We start from the raw sequence: 13,732 nt of genomic DNA, 5'->3' as shown, positions 1-13,732 counted from the left end.
AATAGGCCGTCAGCAGAAGATGTAGCCCAGATTAAAGGTGTGTCTTCCCACCTCAAAGACTGGATTAGAAGTGGATCTTTCTACTTGAATTTAAGCAAAAATCCCTCTAGGTGTGCCCCTCCATTTTTGGATTATGGTTAATTCCAGCTGTAGTCAAGGTGACAACAAAGAATAACCATCAGAAGTGAGAAAAACAGTCAACAGTAACAGAGTCCTGTAAGGAGGGGTCATCTAGATGGAGCAGTGGGTGACATCTGAGTCTGATTCTTGGGACCCATATGGTAAAAAGAGAACTGATAGCCAGCACTTGGCCTCTGACCTTCATACTTATGCTGTGGCATGGATGTTCCCTCGCCACTTACACACACACACTAAATGTACACAAAATAAAGAATCCAGTAAGAGATTGAGGATATGGCTTAGCCAGGTACAGAGGGGACCTGAGTCAGGATCTCCAGCAGGGCCTACAGTCAGAAGGCTGAAGCTGGAGGGTCATTCACAAATTCAGGGCCAGCCTGTGCTAAAGGAAGATCTCTCCTCAGTCAGTCAGCAGGCCTCCCTGAGGAGCCCGGGAAGTGCTAGAAGGGGTAGGGACCAACCCTGCTCCCAGCCTGGCGGGATGCCATAGAGGGAGCTGGGACTGGTTTGTCTGGATGAGCACCCACTCCAGGCTTCCAAGAGGGAAGTGAACCGCAAAGTTCCTGTACAGCTTCCTCAGATTTCCAGCCCCTGAGCAGCAGAGGCAGCCTGCTTTGAAGCCAGCCTTCTCGGCATGCCTTAAGGGCTTTGGGAACAATGTCTCAGAGTTCTAGGATGGACCTTCCAGTCCTGCCTGGAACCTTTGGGCCTTTGTTTCAGGCTATGGGTGCCCTTGGGCTGGGGAAGGATTTGGGGAGCAGATGATACTCAACTCTGTTGTTGTCCTGCTACCCATGGTGCTCTGGTTCCAGGAGTTAGAGAATGAGGATCAAGTTAATAATTGCACTTCCCAGCCCTGACTGTAGGTGTGTTGGGAGACCCACATTTCCAGCAGTTCCCCTGGGTCAGCTCTTGGTTCACCAGAGGTTGTCTTGGCCTGCTTCAGAACCCACTTGGCCTTCAGGAGTCAGTGGACACCAGAAACTCAAGATGAGACTTGATATAAATAGCTACAAATAAAAATAAATAAATAAATAAACATAAATAAATAAATAAATAAATAAATAAATAAATAAATAAATAGTAGGTAAAAATAGCCTGCAGGGGTCCTGCTTGGGGTGACCCCAAACTGGAAGGCCATGGGGAATCTCTCATGGGTATCTGGCCACATGATCTACCCTGCAAATGCCCCCTGGGCTCACACTGGCACACTGGCAGCCTGATGATGCCAGGAGCAGGCTGTTCCCAGCCCACAGTCAACATCAACAGACCCTGGGGGCAGTGGCCTGAGGAGGACGGTGTGCCCTACACACCTTGACTTGAGATGTGGCAGAACGAGTTGGGGTTGGCACCACAGGAGGCAGGAGAGGGAGGGGCAGCTGGCAGGGAGGATACTGTGTCCTGAGCTCAGGCTGGTCACTGTCATAGTGGTTATTTCACTCCATGAGTATCAGATGTGGCCAAAGGGAGCCCTGGGTGGCTCCAGACTGAGGGGAAGGCTAAAGAAAGATGTTCAGTATCTTGGAGCCAGAAGTTCTGTGAACCTTGGTGGGGTTTTAGGCAGTGTCCACAGATCCCCCTGCTTTCCTGCCCAGCCTGAGGGGCAGCCCTGGGCAGGGAGGTCAGCTTCAACTTCCCCTGCTATGTGGGGCTCTGTCTGCCCCACCAGGCTTTTGTGCCAGGCAGGGTGGGAAGCATGAATGGTGTAGGTCACCTCCGAGGTGCAGCCCCTGTAAAGGTCTTTCACCTCCTTGTTGGAATTTTGTTCCATCTCCCCACCCCAAATTGCTGCCACCCCGTTAGTCATGTCCCTGTTCATGTCCAGGCTATGCCTGCACCTATGAAATGTGTCCCAACCCATAATGATCCTCCCACTCACTCCACTGGCTTCCTGGAGCCCACCCTGGAACATACTCTTGCTTGCTGCCTGCTAAAAAGCCCCCTCCAGACGGCTCAGCCAGCTCCTCTTGGCCTCCAGGGTAGCCCAGCTGGGGACAGCCTGCTGCACTTGGCAGCCACGGTTCCTGGCTCTTTAATGATTTGAAAGTGTGCCTCCAAGAGCTGGAGAGGTGATTTAATGTTAAGAACACTTCCTGGGGGCTGGAGAGATGGCTCAGGTGATAAGAGCACTGACCTCCCTTCCAGATGGACCCAGGTTCAATTTCCAGCACCCAGATGGCAGCTCACAGCTGTCTGTAACTCCAGTATCTGACACCGTCACTCAGACACACATTCTGGCAAAACACTAATGCTCAAAAAGTAAAGATAAATAAAATATTTTTAAAAAGAACACTTGCTGATCTCCCAGAGGACCTGAGTTTCCCAGCACATGTTGAGTGGTTCACAAATCCCTGTAATTCCAGTTTTAGGAGATCCAACACCTTTGGCTTGTGTGTGTGTGCAGTACATATTTTATTTAAAGTACATCTACAAAATCTTTGGCACTCCATCCATCCTTAAAAGGTGGAACCTAGGGCTTGGGGATGTAGCTCAGAGGTTTAGCACCTGCTCTGCAAGCATGAGGTCCCAGGTTCCAAACCCAGCATGGGAGGGTGGGGAATTATGAGCCTAACTTCTGCCTGTCTGTACAAAGTGATTTCTGCTTTCAGCTTAAGTGAAGCCTGGGTAGGCTAACGGATCTGTGTAGGTCATGCAGCACAGCTGGGCCAATCATGCAGCACGGCTGGGCCAATTTCCCCCAAGCTCTCTGGCTTAAAGCCACAGGCTGTGGTTCAGTCCTGTCATGTACAAGAAGTGGATCCCGAGGGATCCGAGGGACACATGGACAGAGCCGGGTGCCGTGGCACAAGCCTGTAATCCCAGCATTCAGAAAGGTAGAGACAGGTGGATCTACAAAGAGTCTAGAATAGCCAAGGCTAGAATTCCTGTCTTGAAAAAAAAAAAAAAAAGAGGACACCTGACAGGAAGAAGAAGGAAGGAAGTTAAGACCAAGTATTAGAAAAGCTGGGGGCTGGAGAGATTGTTCAGCAGTGACAAGCTCTCCCTGCTCTTGCCGAGGACCCAGGTTTGGTTCTCAGTACCTGTGTTGGGTGGCGCACAGCCTTCGTTGACTCTGGTTCTGATGACTTCATGCCCTCTTCTGGTCTCTGCAGGCGCTTGCATGCTCACGGCACACACAATAGCAGTCACACACATACACACAAAATACATTAAAAAAATATTTTAAAAGAAAAATTTAAAGCTCATTGTGCTGGATATGGTAACTCATGTCTGTGCTTCCTCCTTTCTTTTTTTTTGAGACAGCATCTCAAGTAGCCCAGGCTGGCCTCACATTTGCCATGTAGCAATGAGTTTCTGATCTTCCTGCCTCCAACTCCCAATTACAGTCATGTGTCACCATGTTCAGCAGGGAAGAGTTTTCGGGGTCCCTTTGGTCCCTCTGAGGCCTGGGTTGTACGGACTGCACACACTATCAGCCTCTTGAATTGGGTGTAACTTGTGGTTAAGCAGGATGGTGAGTAGAATGTGTCCAGACCCTCTGTGGTGACTCAGGAAGCCTATGTTCTCCACAGAGCCCTCTGTGGCAGCCCCAGGCTGTGAGATCTAAGTGGAGGAGACCGAAAGCCGCCCTGAATACCAGTAAGAGCTATCTAGCACAGGGCAGGATGAGACCCCCATCAGACATGCCTTAGGCTTTTCCTGTTGTCCTTACAGACCTGAGATCCACTGCCTACTAAGAACGTCAAGACTCAGGGAGGTTATGTCACTGACCCAAGGTCACACCTTTGGGCATGCAGCTTTCCACAACAAACTCAGGCCAAGGGTACCGCACTTTCCCAATTCACACATTCAGAACTCCCTAGCAGAGGTCACTTCCTTCCTTGCCACATTCTCTATCACTTCCAGCAAAGAGAAGGAGGCCACCTCGATATCTCATAGGCCCCCTCATGACGACAGTCACTCCAGAAGGAGGCAGGGCAGGCACAGGCGGCTCTATTCTTCTGTCTGCTCTTCAGCTGCTTTTATCACGAACTACAGCAAACCTTGCCTTCCTATGGCCTAGATCCAATCTTTAGCCACTCACCTCCCACTCCTTCCTCCTATCATCCTTTCCTTTGTCTGTCCCTCATCTATCTATCTATCTATCTATCTATCTATCTATCTATCTATCTATCTATCTATCTATCTATCTACACAGATGTGTCTATGCTCCATTTTTGCATCCATCTAGCTATCCTGTTTCTACCAATCCATCTTTCCCTTGCTGTAGCTATTCATTCATTTCTCCATCTTTGACTCTGCCTTTTTTTGTTGCTCTATTTATCCATTATCCATTTCTACCCATTCATCTTCCCCTTGCTTAGACTCCTCAGCCATCTGTCTATCTTTCATTTATTTTCTACCCGTTCATCCATCCCATTCTTCCATTCATTCCAGTCTCCTACTTTCTTCCTTTTGCTTATCTTTTTATTCATCCATCCATCCATTCACCCTCCACCCCACCCTCCCTCTTCTACCTGCCTCTCTATTTATTCAACCCATCTGCCTGCTTACTGCCCTGTTTTTATGTACCTCCACTTAACCACCCAAGCAGCAGCCAGCCGTGAACTGTATGCTATGGGCATGTAGGAAAAGCAGCATGGGCTAGCAATGTCTGTGGGGGTTTACAGCCAATGAGGAACCAATATAAGGCAGCCATACAGTCTGGGGCCCAGTTGTGGTTTTGGTGAGTCTGGGCACATTTGTTCAAATGATGAAGTATGGGAGAAATTAGGCTCTGGTGACTGAGAGAAGGTGGCTGAGCGTTACCTTTTCAGTTCATACTCCTTCACCTAGCCCGCCTACCTCCTTTTATTCTCCTCTCTCCTTGCTAATCTGGATGCCACGTGACTCTCCCTGGCGCAAAGTAAAGAAAAGCTTCTTCATTCCAGGTACAGCCGGCATCAGCAGACCAAAGACAGAATTCCACCCAAGTCTAGATCAGTGACCTGTGAGTTTTTTGGGATTATTTACAAGAAACTCAAAGGGCACTAATGCTGCTGGGAAGTCTCACCCTGTTTATCTTTCTCTTTAAAAACATCACATTCATTTATGTGCACGCACACTCAGAAGTTAGAGAACAGCTTGAGAAGTTCTCTTTTCTCCGACATGTGGGCCCCGGGATCGAACTCAGGCTTGTTAGCAGGCAGGCACTTTATCCACTGAGCCATCTCATCAGCCCAGCTATTTGCCTCTTAAGGTAACACTGTTATGTGGGCTAACAGCTTGTAGACTGCCTAGTCAGAGCATAGACCTGAGTTACTCCATGTCTTAGTCACTGTTCTATTGCTGTGAAAAGACCCCACGACCAGGACAGCTCTTATTTAAAAAAAAAAAAAAAGCATTCAATTGGGGATTTGCTTATGATTTCAGAGGTCTAGTACATTATCATGGGGGGGAGCGTGGTGGTGAGCGAGGAGGTGGTGGGGAGCGAGGAGGCCAGACACGGTGCGGGAGAAGCAGCTGAGAGCGTGTGAGAGCGACATCAAGATCCATAGGCAGAGAGAGAGAGAGAGACTGGGTTTGGCAAGGGCTTTTGAAATCTCAAAGACCACCTCCAGTGACACACTTCCTCGAATAAGGCCACACCTCTTTTCACTTAGTGCCAATCCCTGGTGACTAAGCATTCAAATATATGAGCCTGTGGGGGCCATTCTTATTCAAACTGCCACACTCCATTTTGAGTGTAAGTGCCAAGAAAGAATGATTCTACATCCTGTTTACACAGGTAAATACCACCTGCCAGCACACCAGGAGGGACTGAAGGTGTGCTCGACCATTGCCTGGCTCTCTTAGCTTTTTAATCTGTGTGTATGTGTGTATTACTGTGTAATGTGTGATCTGAAAACTAATACCAATAACTAAGGCTGGAATAAAAGAATCCGTGATTGCCTATAGCCACAGCAGCAGGTAAAATCAGGATTACTTGCCCAACCACAGTCAATGAAACTGACTTTCGAATTGAGGAATCCTGTCCATCTTTGTTTCTGACATTGTGTGCTCAGGGTTCTTTTTAAGTGATCTTGGGATAGAGAAAGGCCTTGAGAGACTCCTGAGCCTCCTGCATCATGAGGGATATTATGAGGCCTACTTTCTTGAGAGTCTCCTGTGGGTTGCCACACTGCTTTGTTTCCTAGCGATGGTTGTGCCCAACTGGAAGCAGCAGCTGGCCACATCAGTCCTTGCAACCGCCTCTGGGTTTTTCCTGTCTGTCCAGGACTCTCTGTCTCACTTCCAACACATCAGGTCTCTGGGGCAGAACTAGATTGCTGTGTTTATGGAGATGTTACAATGTTTGGCACCTGGCATGTGTTGGTTGCACGTGTCAGGAGCCTGGACAGGTGGGCTGCTGTCCAGGAATGACGACACAGTTAGGGATGTGCAGGCAGACAGTGGCAACAGCTCCTGCCTGCCAGAGTTGAGGATGGACACCAAGGCTGGATGTGGGACAGAGAGAGAAAGGTATCCTGGGGGTCCTGTGGGGGTCTAGTGTTAGGCTGGATGGCCCTATCCACTGGCAATGTGGGACCGAAGGGCCCTTGTCCTCTCAAGCGGACAATGTAGTTTAGGCTCCCTCATTGTCCAAGGTCCTAGCTTCTTGAGCTTAGCATTTGGCCCAGCCGCTTCTCCAGAGCAGCCCCATCATTGCCTTCTAGACCCTCTGCTTCTGTTAGTGAATTTGGCTGGCAATGTTGTGGGGACACAGCTGGAGCTTGCCCTGTGTGCTCACAGATTTTGTGGGTGCATAGGTAGGCCAAAGGTCTTGTCTCAAAGCCAAGTGGCAGAGTTGGGGTTTGAATGCAGGCAGGTCGAGTTCCAGTCAGTTACTGAGCCATGTCCCTCTATGGGCCAGGATGGACATCAAGGTTGGCCTTGAACAGGCTACTTCCTGTCCCCCTCTGCTCTCTGCCCTTTGCTGTGGCAGCTAGCACTGCCTACTGCCTAAAAGCAGACAAACTGTCGGGGTGATGGGGTCATCCCTGGCTTGAAACTAGCCTGTTCAAGGTCAGCCCACAGAGAACAGAAAAACAGGTGGACACGTGGCTGCCCGACCCTGAGGGTCATTCAGACAGAACAGCTGGGAGCTCCATGCCAACATGTCCCTTCCCTTCATTATCAGACTCTCTGGCCCTGAGCCCCCTCAGATCACCCGTAGAGCTGCAGCCTGGGTCACTGCCCCCCCCCCCCCCCGAATGGAACTAGCCAAAGCGGTGGCCATACAGGCAAGGCTGCACTTCCTGCATGGGCTGGCCATCAGAGAGAAGGGCTCTAAGATAGTGGCTGCCTCAGGCAAGTCCCCTGTGGGGTCTTGGTGGCCCCTTCACTTCTCTTCCCTTTCAGGACTAGATGTGAGCTATAAAGAGGGGGTTACTGATTACAGTCGGTATAATCAGTCAGAAGCCTGGCAATGTCTGAATCTGGAAACAGAGGTAGACCTATGGCTGGGGGTTGGCCACCTCCCATGACCTCTCACATGCTTTCCTGATGCTAAGGTCATTGGCACCACGGTCCTTTTAGGGCATGTGAGTGTGGGTATCAAAATAGCCTGTCACACAGTCCTGTCTCCGCCTCTGCTCACAGGTATTTAAGATCCACAGAATTTGTAGGAGCTGTCCAGTGTGGCACGGACACAGACCAGAGTCCATGGATTTTGTTGCTGGGGCCATTGGAGGTACAATATGGGGAGAGAGGGGTGGAGGGGATGAGGAGAGCCAGGGATAGTGCTTGTGTGTGTGTGGTTAGGGGGACGGAGTCCCAGGCAGTTGGGGTTTGAGTAAAATGGTGATATGGGCTATGGGTGCTGAAGGGGAGGGCAGGTTCCCACTGGCCTCGAAGATCAGGCAGGATGCTGAGCCAGCCCAGGCATCCTTGCCTTGGGAACAGGAACTTGTCCCCATGAAGTTAGATGGTTGGGGTCCTCGGTGTGGGTGAATGAGTCCTGAGGAGTGACAGAGCGTTCCAGGGAAGAACAGCACAGCCAGGAGTTCTGCAGCAGGGAGCAGGATCTAGATACAGAGCAGGCCCAGCTAGACGGCATCTCTGGCTCACTGAGGCCTACTACCAACATCTAGACCCCTGCAGCTGAAACTGGCCTCCCCTCCACCCCCGTGGGGGGAGAGATGACAAAGGAGTGAGGTGGCTGCTCTCTGGACTCCATGGACCATCGCTCCTCAGGTTGTGTGACTATTCTGAGTGAGGCACCTTTGGCCCTGCAGCTATTGTGAAACAGCCATGGGTGGCTCTTTCTCATTGCGGGGTAACAGCCTGGAGGTCAGAAAGGAAAGACAGCTGGGTCCTGGCCCTGCCTGGGGCTGCCTGGGATCTTGACCTGTGCCATCTCAAGGATGGCTGTTCTCCTGAACATTGGCACCACAGGAGGTCACATCCTCTTCCCAGCCACAGGAAAGGTCCTGATGAGGGGGTCCTAGCTCTGTGTTGGTTCCAGGGACCCAGACCCAAGCCTTTCCTGGAAGAACTCTAGATACAGAAGGGGCCATGGAACATGGGGGCATAGCAGCAAGGCCATATGACACAGGTTCGAATGCTATCCCAAGAATAGCTGCCAAGGATACCCCAAGTGGATGGGTTCTCTAGTTCACTCAACGTGTTTCTAGGCAGAGGCAACCAAGAGCACAGTAAGGAGGACTAAGAGAGGAGGGCTTTGAGGGATAGAATGGAGTTGGTAAAGTAAGTGTGAGAGACAAAGAGGGGTATTCTAGCCAAAACTCCTGTCAGACAGACTCTTGCTTTACACTCTTCCCCAGGCATTCCTTCTTGTGTTGGAATGCCTCCCAGAACACAACCCCACAGGCCTTGTCACCCTCCACGGTGTCCTCAGCATCCTTGCTCAGGCTTAGAAAGGTCAAGTGCTGACTGGCCCTTAGCTTCCTCAAGGCTGTGCTGGCTGTAGATGCGGAGGCCCTGGTGCTGGGAGTGGCAGGGCTCAGAGGGCAGTGTGGACCTCCTGGTCCAAAGCCAAGGTGGACACTGTAGGCCCCTCTGCCAGATGGCTCAGCAGCTGTGTCCACTGTCCTCTGTCAACCCACTCAGGCAGAGAAGTGGCTACTTAGTGGGTGGTTCCCGAGGCTCCGACCACTAGGTGGCTCCACTGCTTGGGCCTCTGTGTGGGTACTGAAGGACAACAGTCAGGGGTTCTCTTATCCAGGAAGCCAAAAGGCAAGGGGCTGCAATTTCATAGTTCCCTCCAAGAGGCGACCCCCAGTGACTTAAGGACTTACGGCCGGCTCTGCCACCTCCCACGCATGGGCCTCTGGGGTGTGTGTCCAGACAACGGCAGTGGCGTACACCCTGTTCTACACTCACCTTCGGCTCCAGGCAATGCTGGCTCTTCAGTGGCCTGCGTGGGCGTCTGGGCTGCTCACTGGGCCTTTGCTCAGAATGTGCCCTTCCCCCACCCCTGTAATGTGTGGGTGTCCACCCACCCGGCTTCCACACAAACCCTGCACAGGCTCAGTGCAGTCTGCCTGCCTCAGACAGGGTCAGCCAGAGTGGAGCCAGACATTCTCCCAAAATGTGATGTCAGAGGGGAGGCCGAGGAATGTCCTTGGCATGGGCAGTGGTATAGGCACTGTTGGGCCAGGAATCAGGGTTGGGAGATGTCTAGCAAGCTTGGCCCATGCACCCTGAGCCTCAGTTTCTCACCAGCAAAACAAAGGATGCAGAGAGGAGGAGCCCAGGTGGCAGCAGCTGGGAGTTGGAGAGAGGGGCTTGCTTGAGGTCACCTCCTCCCGTTCCTTGGGATGGCCAGGCTCTCACTGCTGACAGGGCCCCCTCCCGAGGCCTCACTGGTTCCTCTGATTGTCTTGCAGGAGTCTGCGGTGTTGCTGTGGGCTACCCTCTGGACACAGTGAAGGTATAGCAAAGGCCCTGCCTTGGTTTAGATTGCACTCCTGGACCCAGCTCTGCTCATCAGTTGGAATGCTCATAGGACCTAGCCCTCTCCTACCCCAATACTGCCAGTGGTTCCCTATGGCTCTTGGGACTGTTATCTCTCTCACCCTGTGCCTCAGTGAGGGGGCTCACTGTCCCCATTCAGACAGCAGATGCATGACAGGCAAGGGACACAGCCTAGGCTTCTTTTGCTTCACTCCAGGCCTAAGGTCAGCCCTTCCTGAAGCCTTCTTCCTTTCCTGCAGGTCAGAATCCAGACTGAAGCCAAGTACACAAGTATCTGGTCCTGTATCCGGGACATATATCGTCAAGAGCGGGTAGGACCGGGGCCCAATGATAGGGTGGCACCAGGGGCTGGGACTTGCTAATGATGCCCCTCCCCTTGAGCCCTAGCTTGGTGGCCCTCCTCACAGGTATAACAGCTCAAGGTTTCCTTTGAGGCCCAAAGCCTGAGCACCTGGGACATTATACAGTACAGAACCAAATCCCTGTCACCAGGGGAGGGAACACAGGGGAAACTGGGCTCCTGAAGGCCAGGGAGGAGCCCATCCAGGGGAAGGTCTTGAGGACACTCAACAGTGAGTGTGCAGCTTGGTGTAGGCAGAGGTTAGCTGAGCATCATGCTGGCTCCATCACTGTCTCTTCAACTCCTCACCCAACCTCAAACGTCATCAAGTCCTGAGACCCCCAAGGATGATGTCCAGTGGCATTGGCCTGGGCCAGGGAGACAGAGGTTAGTCCCAGCTGTCCCGGCCGCAGGGCATTCTCTCTCTTGGCTGGGTCCTGTGCTTACTTGGTCTCCATCCACCAGGTGTGTGGCTTCTACCAGGGCCTCTCACTGCCTGTGTGCACAGTGTCCCTGGTGTCATCTGTGTCTTTTGGAACCTACCACCACTGCCTGGCTCACATTTGCCGCTTCCGGTATGGCAGCACTGATGCCAAACCCACCAAGGTGGATATCACACTTTCAGGATGTGCCTCTGGCCTTGTCCGGGTGAGTGGAGGCAGTTGAGGGTGGAAGGGCATCAGAGACAACCAGAGAGTCTGAATCACACCTCCTAGCAGGCGTCAAGGCTTAGGCTCTGTGAAGGTAGATTCTGCCGGGCACAGGAACTATGGTGAGGGACCAGTATCCTGCCTGGGGTGGGCTAGGCTGCTTTTGATGTCCCTCCCAGTATGCTCCAGTGGAGATGAGGAGAGGTGGAGGAGGAAATGACCATAAAGACCCTCCCTGTCAGGTGGACCCAGAGAGATAGCACTCAGGTGCCTGTGACCTTCCAGCTGGAAGGGTTCCATCGTCAGGATGGCCACCAAATGCCTGAACACCAGCTAGTGTTACCATGGATACTTGGCATCCTTCATCCTCAGTGGAGACAGAGCATCAGGCACCACAGATGGGAACAGGACAGGAAAGTGCAGCCGAGATCTCTCATAGGCCAGGATGGAGCACAGATAAGCATTCAGTACTTAACCAGAGTCCCATGGGTAGAGGGGCCAAGTGTGTGTCATAGCCACGATGCACAGTGCAGAGACCAAAGGCCCGAATCTAGCCAGCCAAGCTCAACTCTTGAGCTGTTCTGAGCTGCCATCTCATCTGCAAGAGGTGTGATGAGAAGTAAGGGAGGCCAGGGGTGTGAGGACCTGACTTATCTGAGTCCCACAGCGACCGCCATGCCTTGCCTTTGGCAATATGACTATGTCACAAACAATTGTGTCAACTAGGCTCCTGAACTTCATCACATTTTCTTAGAACCTGATATGTGCTCAGACAGGAGAGAAGTAGTAGAAGGCCTTGGCTTTGGCCTTAATTGGGATGAGCTGGCTTTGAGCCCAGCACCGCCAAAGCCCTGAGGCCAGCTTGCAGCTTCTTGAGGTCCAGGCTCTCAGTACTGCTCTGGGTGGTCACAGCCAATGGAAGGCTGTGTCCTAGAGTGTGTGGGCAGGCCATAGGCACGTCCTACTTACTCTCACTTACTCTCTGTCCCAGGTGTTCCTGACATCCCCCACTGAGGTGGCCAAAGTCCGCCTGCAGACACAGGCCCAAGCTCAGACACAGCAGCGGCGGCCCTCGGCCTCCTGGACATCCGCTGCTCCTGCTTTGTGTCCTGCACCCACTGTGTGTCTGCAGCCCAGACTCAAGTACTGTGGGCCGCTGCACTGTTTAGTCACGGTGGCCCGTGAAGAGGGCCTGCGGGGACTCTACAAGGGCAGCTCAGCTCTGCTCCTTCGTGAAGGGCACTCCTTTGCCACCTACTTTCTCTCCTATGCCATGCTCAGTGAGTGGCTCACCCCTGCTGGCCGTAGCCAGCCAGGTGAGTGACAGGCGGAGGGTAGGGTTTGCCTTGTGGGGTGGGGTCTGAGAGAGGGGTCCATGCATCAGAGAAGCCTATCTTTAATCCAGGCGTGTTTGTACTCTCAGGCTGCACATGCAGCTAACACCGAATGGAGCTAGGCTTCCTTATCTACCTGCCTTAGTTTTCAAGTAGGGTTTCTGAGGGGAGTGTGTGTTTGTGTGTGACTCTGTGGTAGAGGGGTTTATCTTGACTCAGTGGCCTGCCCTGGGCTGGGTCCTGTCTCCGAGAAGCTGGCAATAAGGCATGGTCACTGTCTCTCCCACAGATGTCCTATGTGTGCTGGTGGCTGGAGGCTGTGCTGGGGTCCTGGCCTGGGCTGTGGCCACCCCCATGGATGTGGTCAAGTCCCGCCTGCAAGCGGACGGGCAGGGCCAGCAGCGCTACCGGGGCCTCCTGCACTGTGTGGTGACCAGCGTGCGGGAGGAGGGCCCCAGGGTGCTCTTCAAAGGGCTGGCACTCAACTGCTGCCGCGCCTTTCCTGTCAACATGGTGGTCTTCGTGGCCTATGAGGCTGTGCTACGGTTCACTCAGAGCCTGCTCACAACATAGCCACCGGTCAGCAACAGCCAGCTGGAGGCAAAGGCAAGCAAGGGCAGGCTGAGGATGCCACGGGGCTATCACCGGAACAGCAGACTCAGGGGAGGCCTGAGCTTGGCCTGCCCGGCTGCTGACCACAAAGTCAGAGAGTTCGTCTGCCATCTGCTTGGGGGTCATGAGTCAGGGTTGTGTGGCTCTCCTTGATGAGAACATGTGTCACTTGGAGTCACCTGTCACTGAACAACTGTTCATTGCTGCTTTTACTTGTCCACACCCACAACTTCAGAGCATATCCTCACCAAACCCATTGGGGGCTCAGCCACCCTCCAATCCCAGTTCCACCAATCCATGCTGTCCCCTTAGAGACAGGCTAGGGACCAGACAGCAAGATGAGCCATCTGGCTACAGGCTGGGCTTGTTCCCTGTCCTAGGCTGGCCAAGAGGGGCCACCATTATCACTGGCCGAGGAACTGCTACAGGCCAACACCCCACATACCCATACTGCCTGTGTGTGCTGTGCTTGCCACATGAGATCCTGGAACCTGGGTCAGGAGTGGCTGTTAATAAACGCTTCTGTGGTTGCTCAGTGGCGCTGCTGTGGTCTGTGGGGTCCCGGCCCCCCACCTTGTGCTCATCCAGTGCCTGTGTGAAGCCTGTCTGGGCCTGGTGGGAGGGAAGGCTTGGAGCCTTGGCCCTGGTGGCTGAGATGCCGCCTACTGTGTATCGGTCCTTGTGAAACCCTGCATGGCCCTCGGGCCGGTTTTACTTTCTGGGCTGTGTAGCTCTGCTAT

General features: G+C 52.8%; 1 protein-coding gene across 1 annotated transcript; it reads left to right on the top strand.

Annotated features, from left to right (window-relative positions):
* The first annotated feature begins 7,719 nt into the window (after positions 1-7,719).
* Positions 7,720-13,527, top strand: Slc25a47 (solute carrier family 25 member 47). The gene is made up of 6 exons (XM_055593158.1): positions 7,720-7,810; positions 9,969-10,012; positions 10,296-10,367; positions 10,862-11,044; positions 12,038-12,362; positions 12,670-13,527. The coding sequence occupies exons 1-6, from the start codon at positions 7,783-7,785 to the stop codon at positions 12,951-12,953; spliced, it is 936 nt and encodes a 311-aa protein (XP_055449133.1). The 5' UTR covers positions 7,720-7,782; the 3' UTR covers positions 12,954-13,527.
* Positions 13,528-13,732: the final 205 nt, after the last annotated feature.

This window comes from Psammomys obesus, unplaced genomic scaffold (assembly GCF_907164565.1).
Source record: "Psammomys obesus unplaced genomic scaffold, mPsaObe1.curated_primary_1811, whole genome shotgun sequence".
In the NCBI taxonomy this organism is placed as follows: domain Eukaryota; kingdom Metazoa; phylum Chordata; class Mammalia; order Rodentia; family Muridae; genus Psammomys; species Psammomys obesus.
The sequence above is the reverse complement of the archived record's forward strand: the minus strand, read 5'-3'. Positions and strand labels throughout refer to the sequence as shown.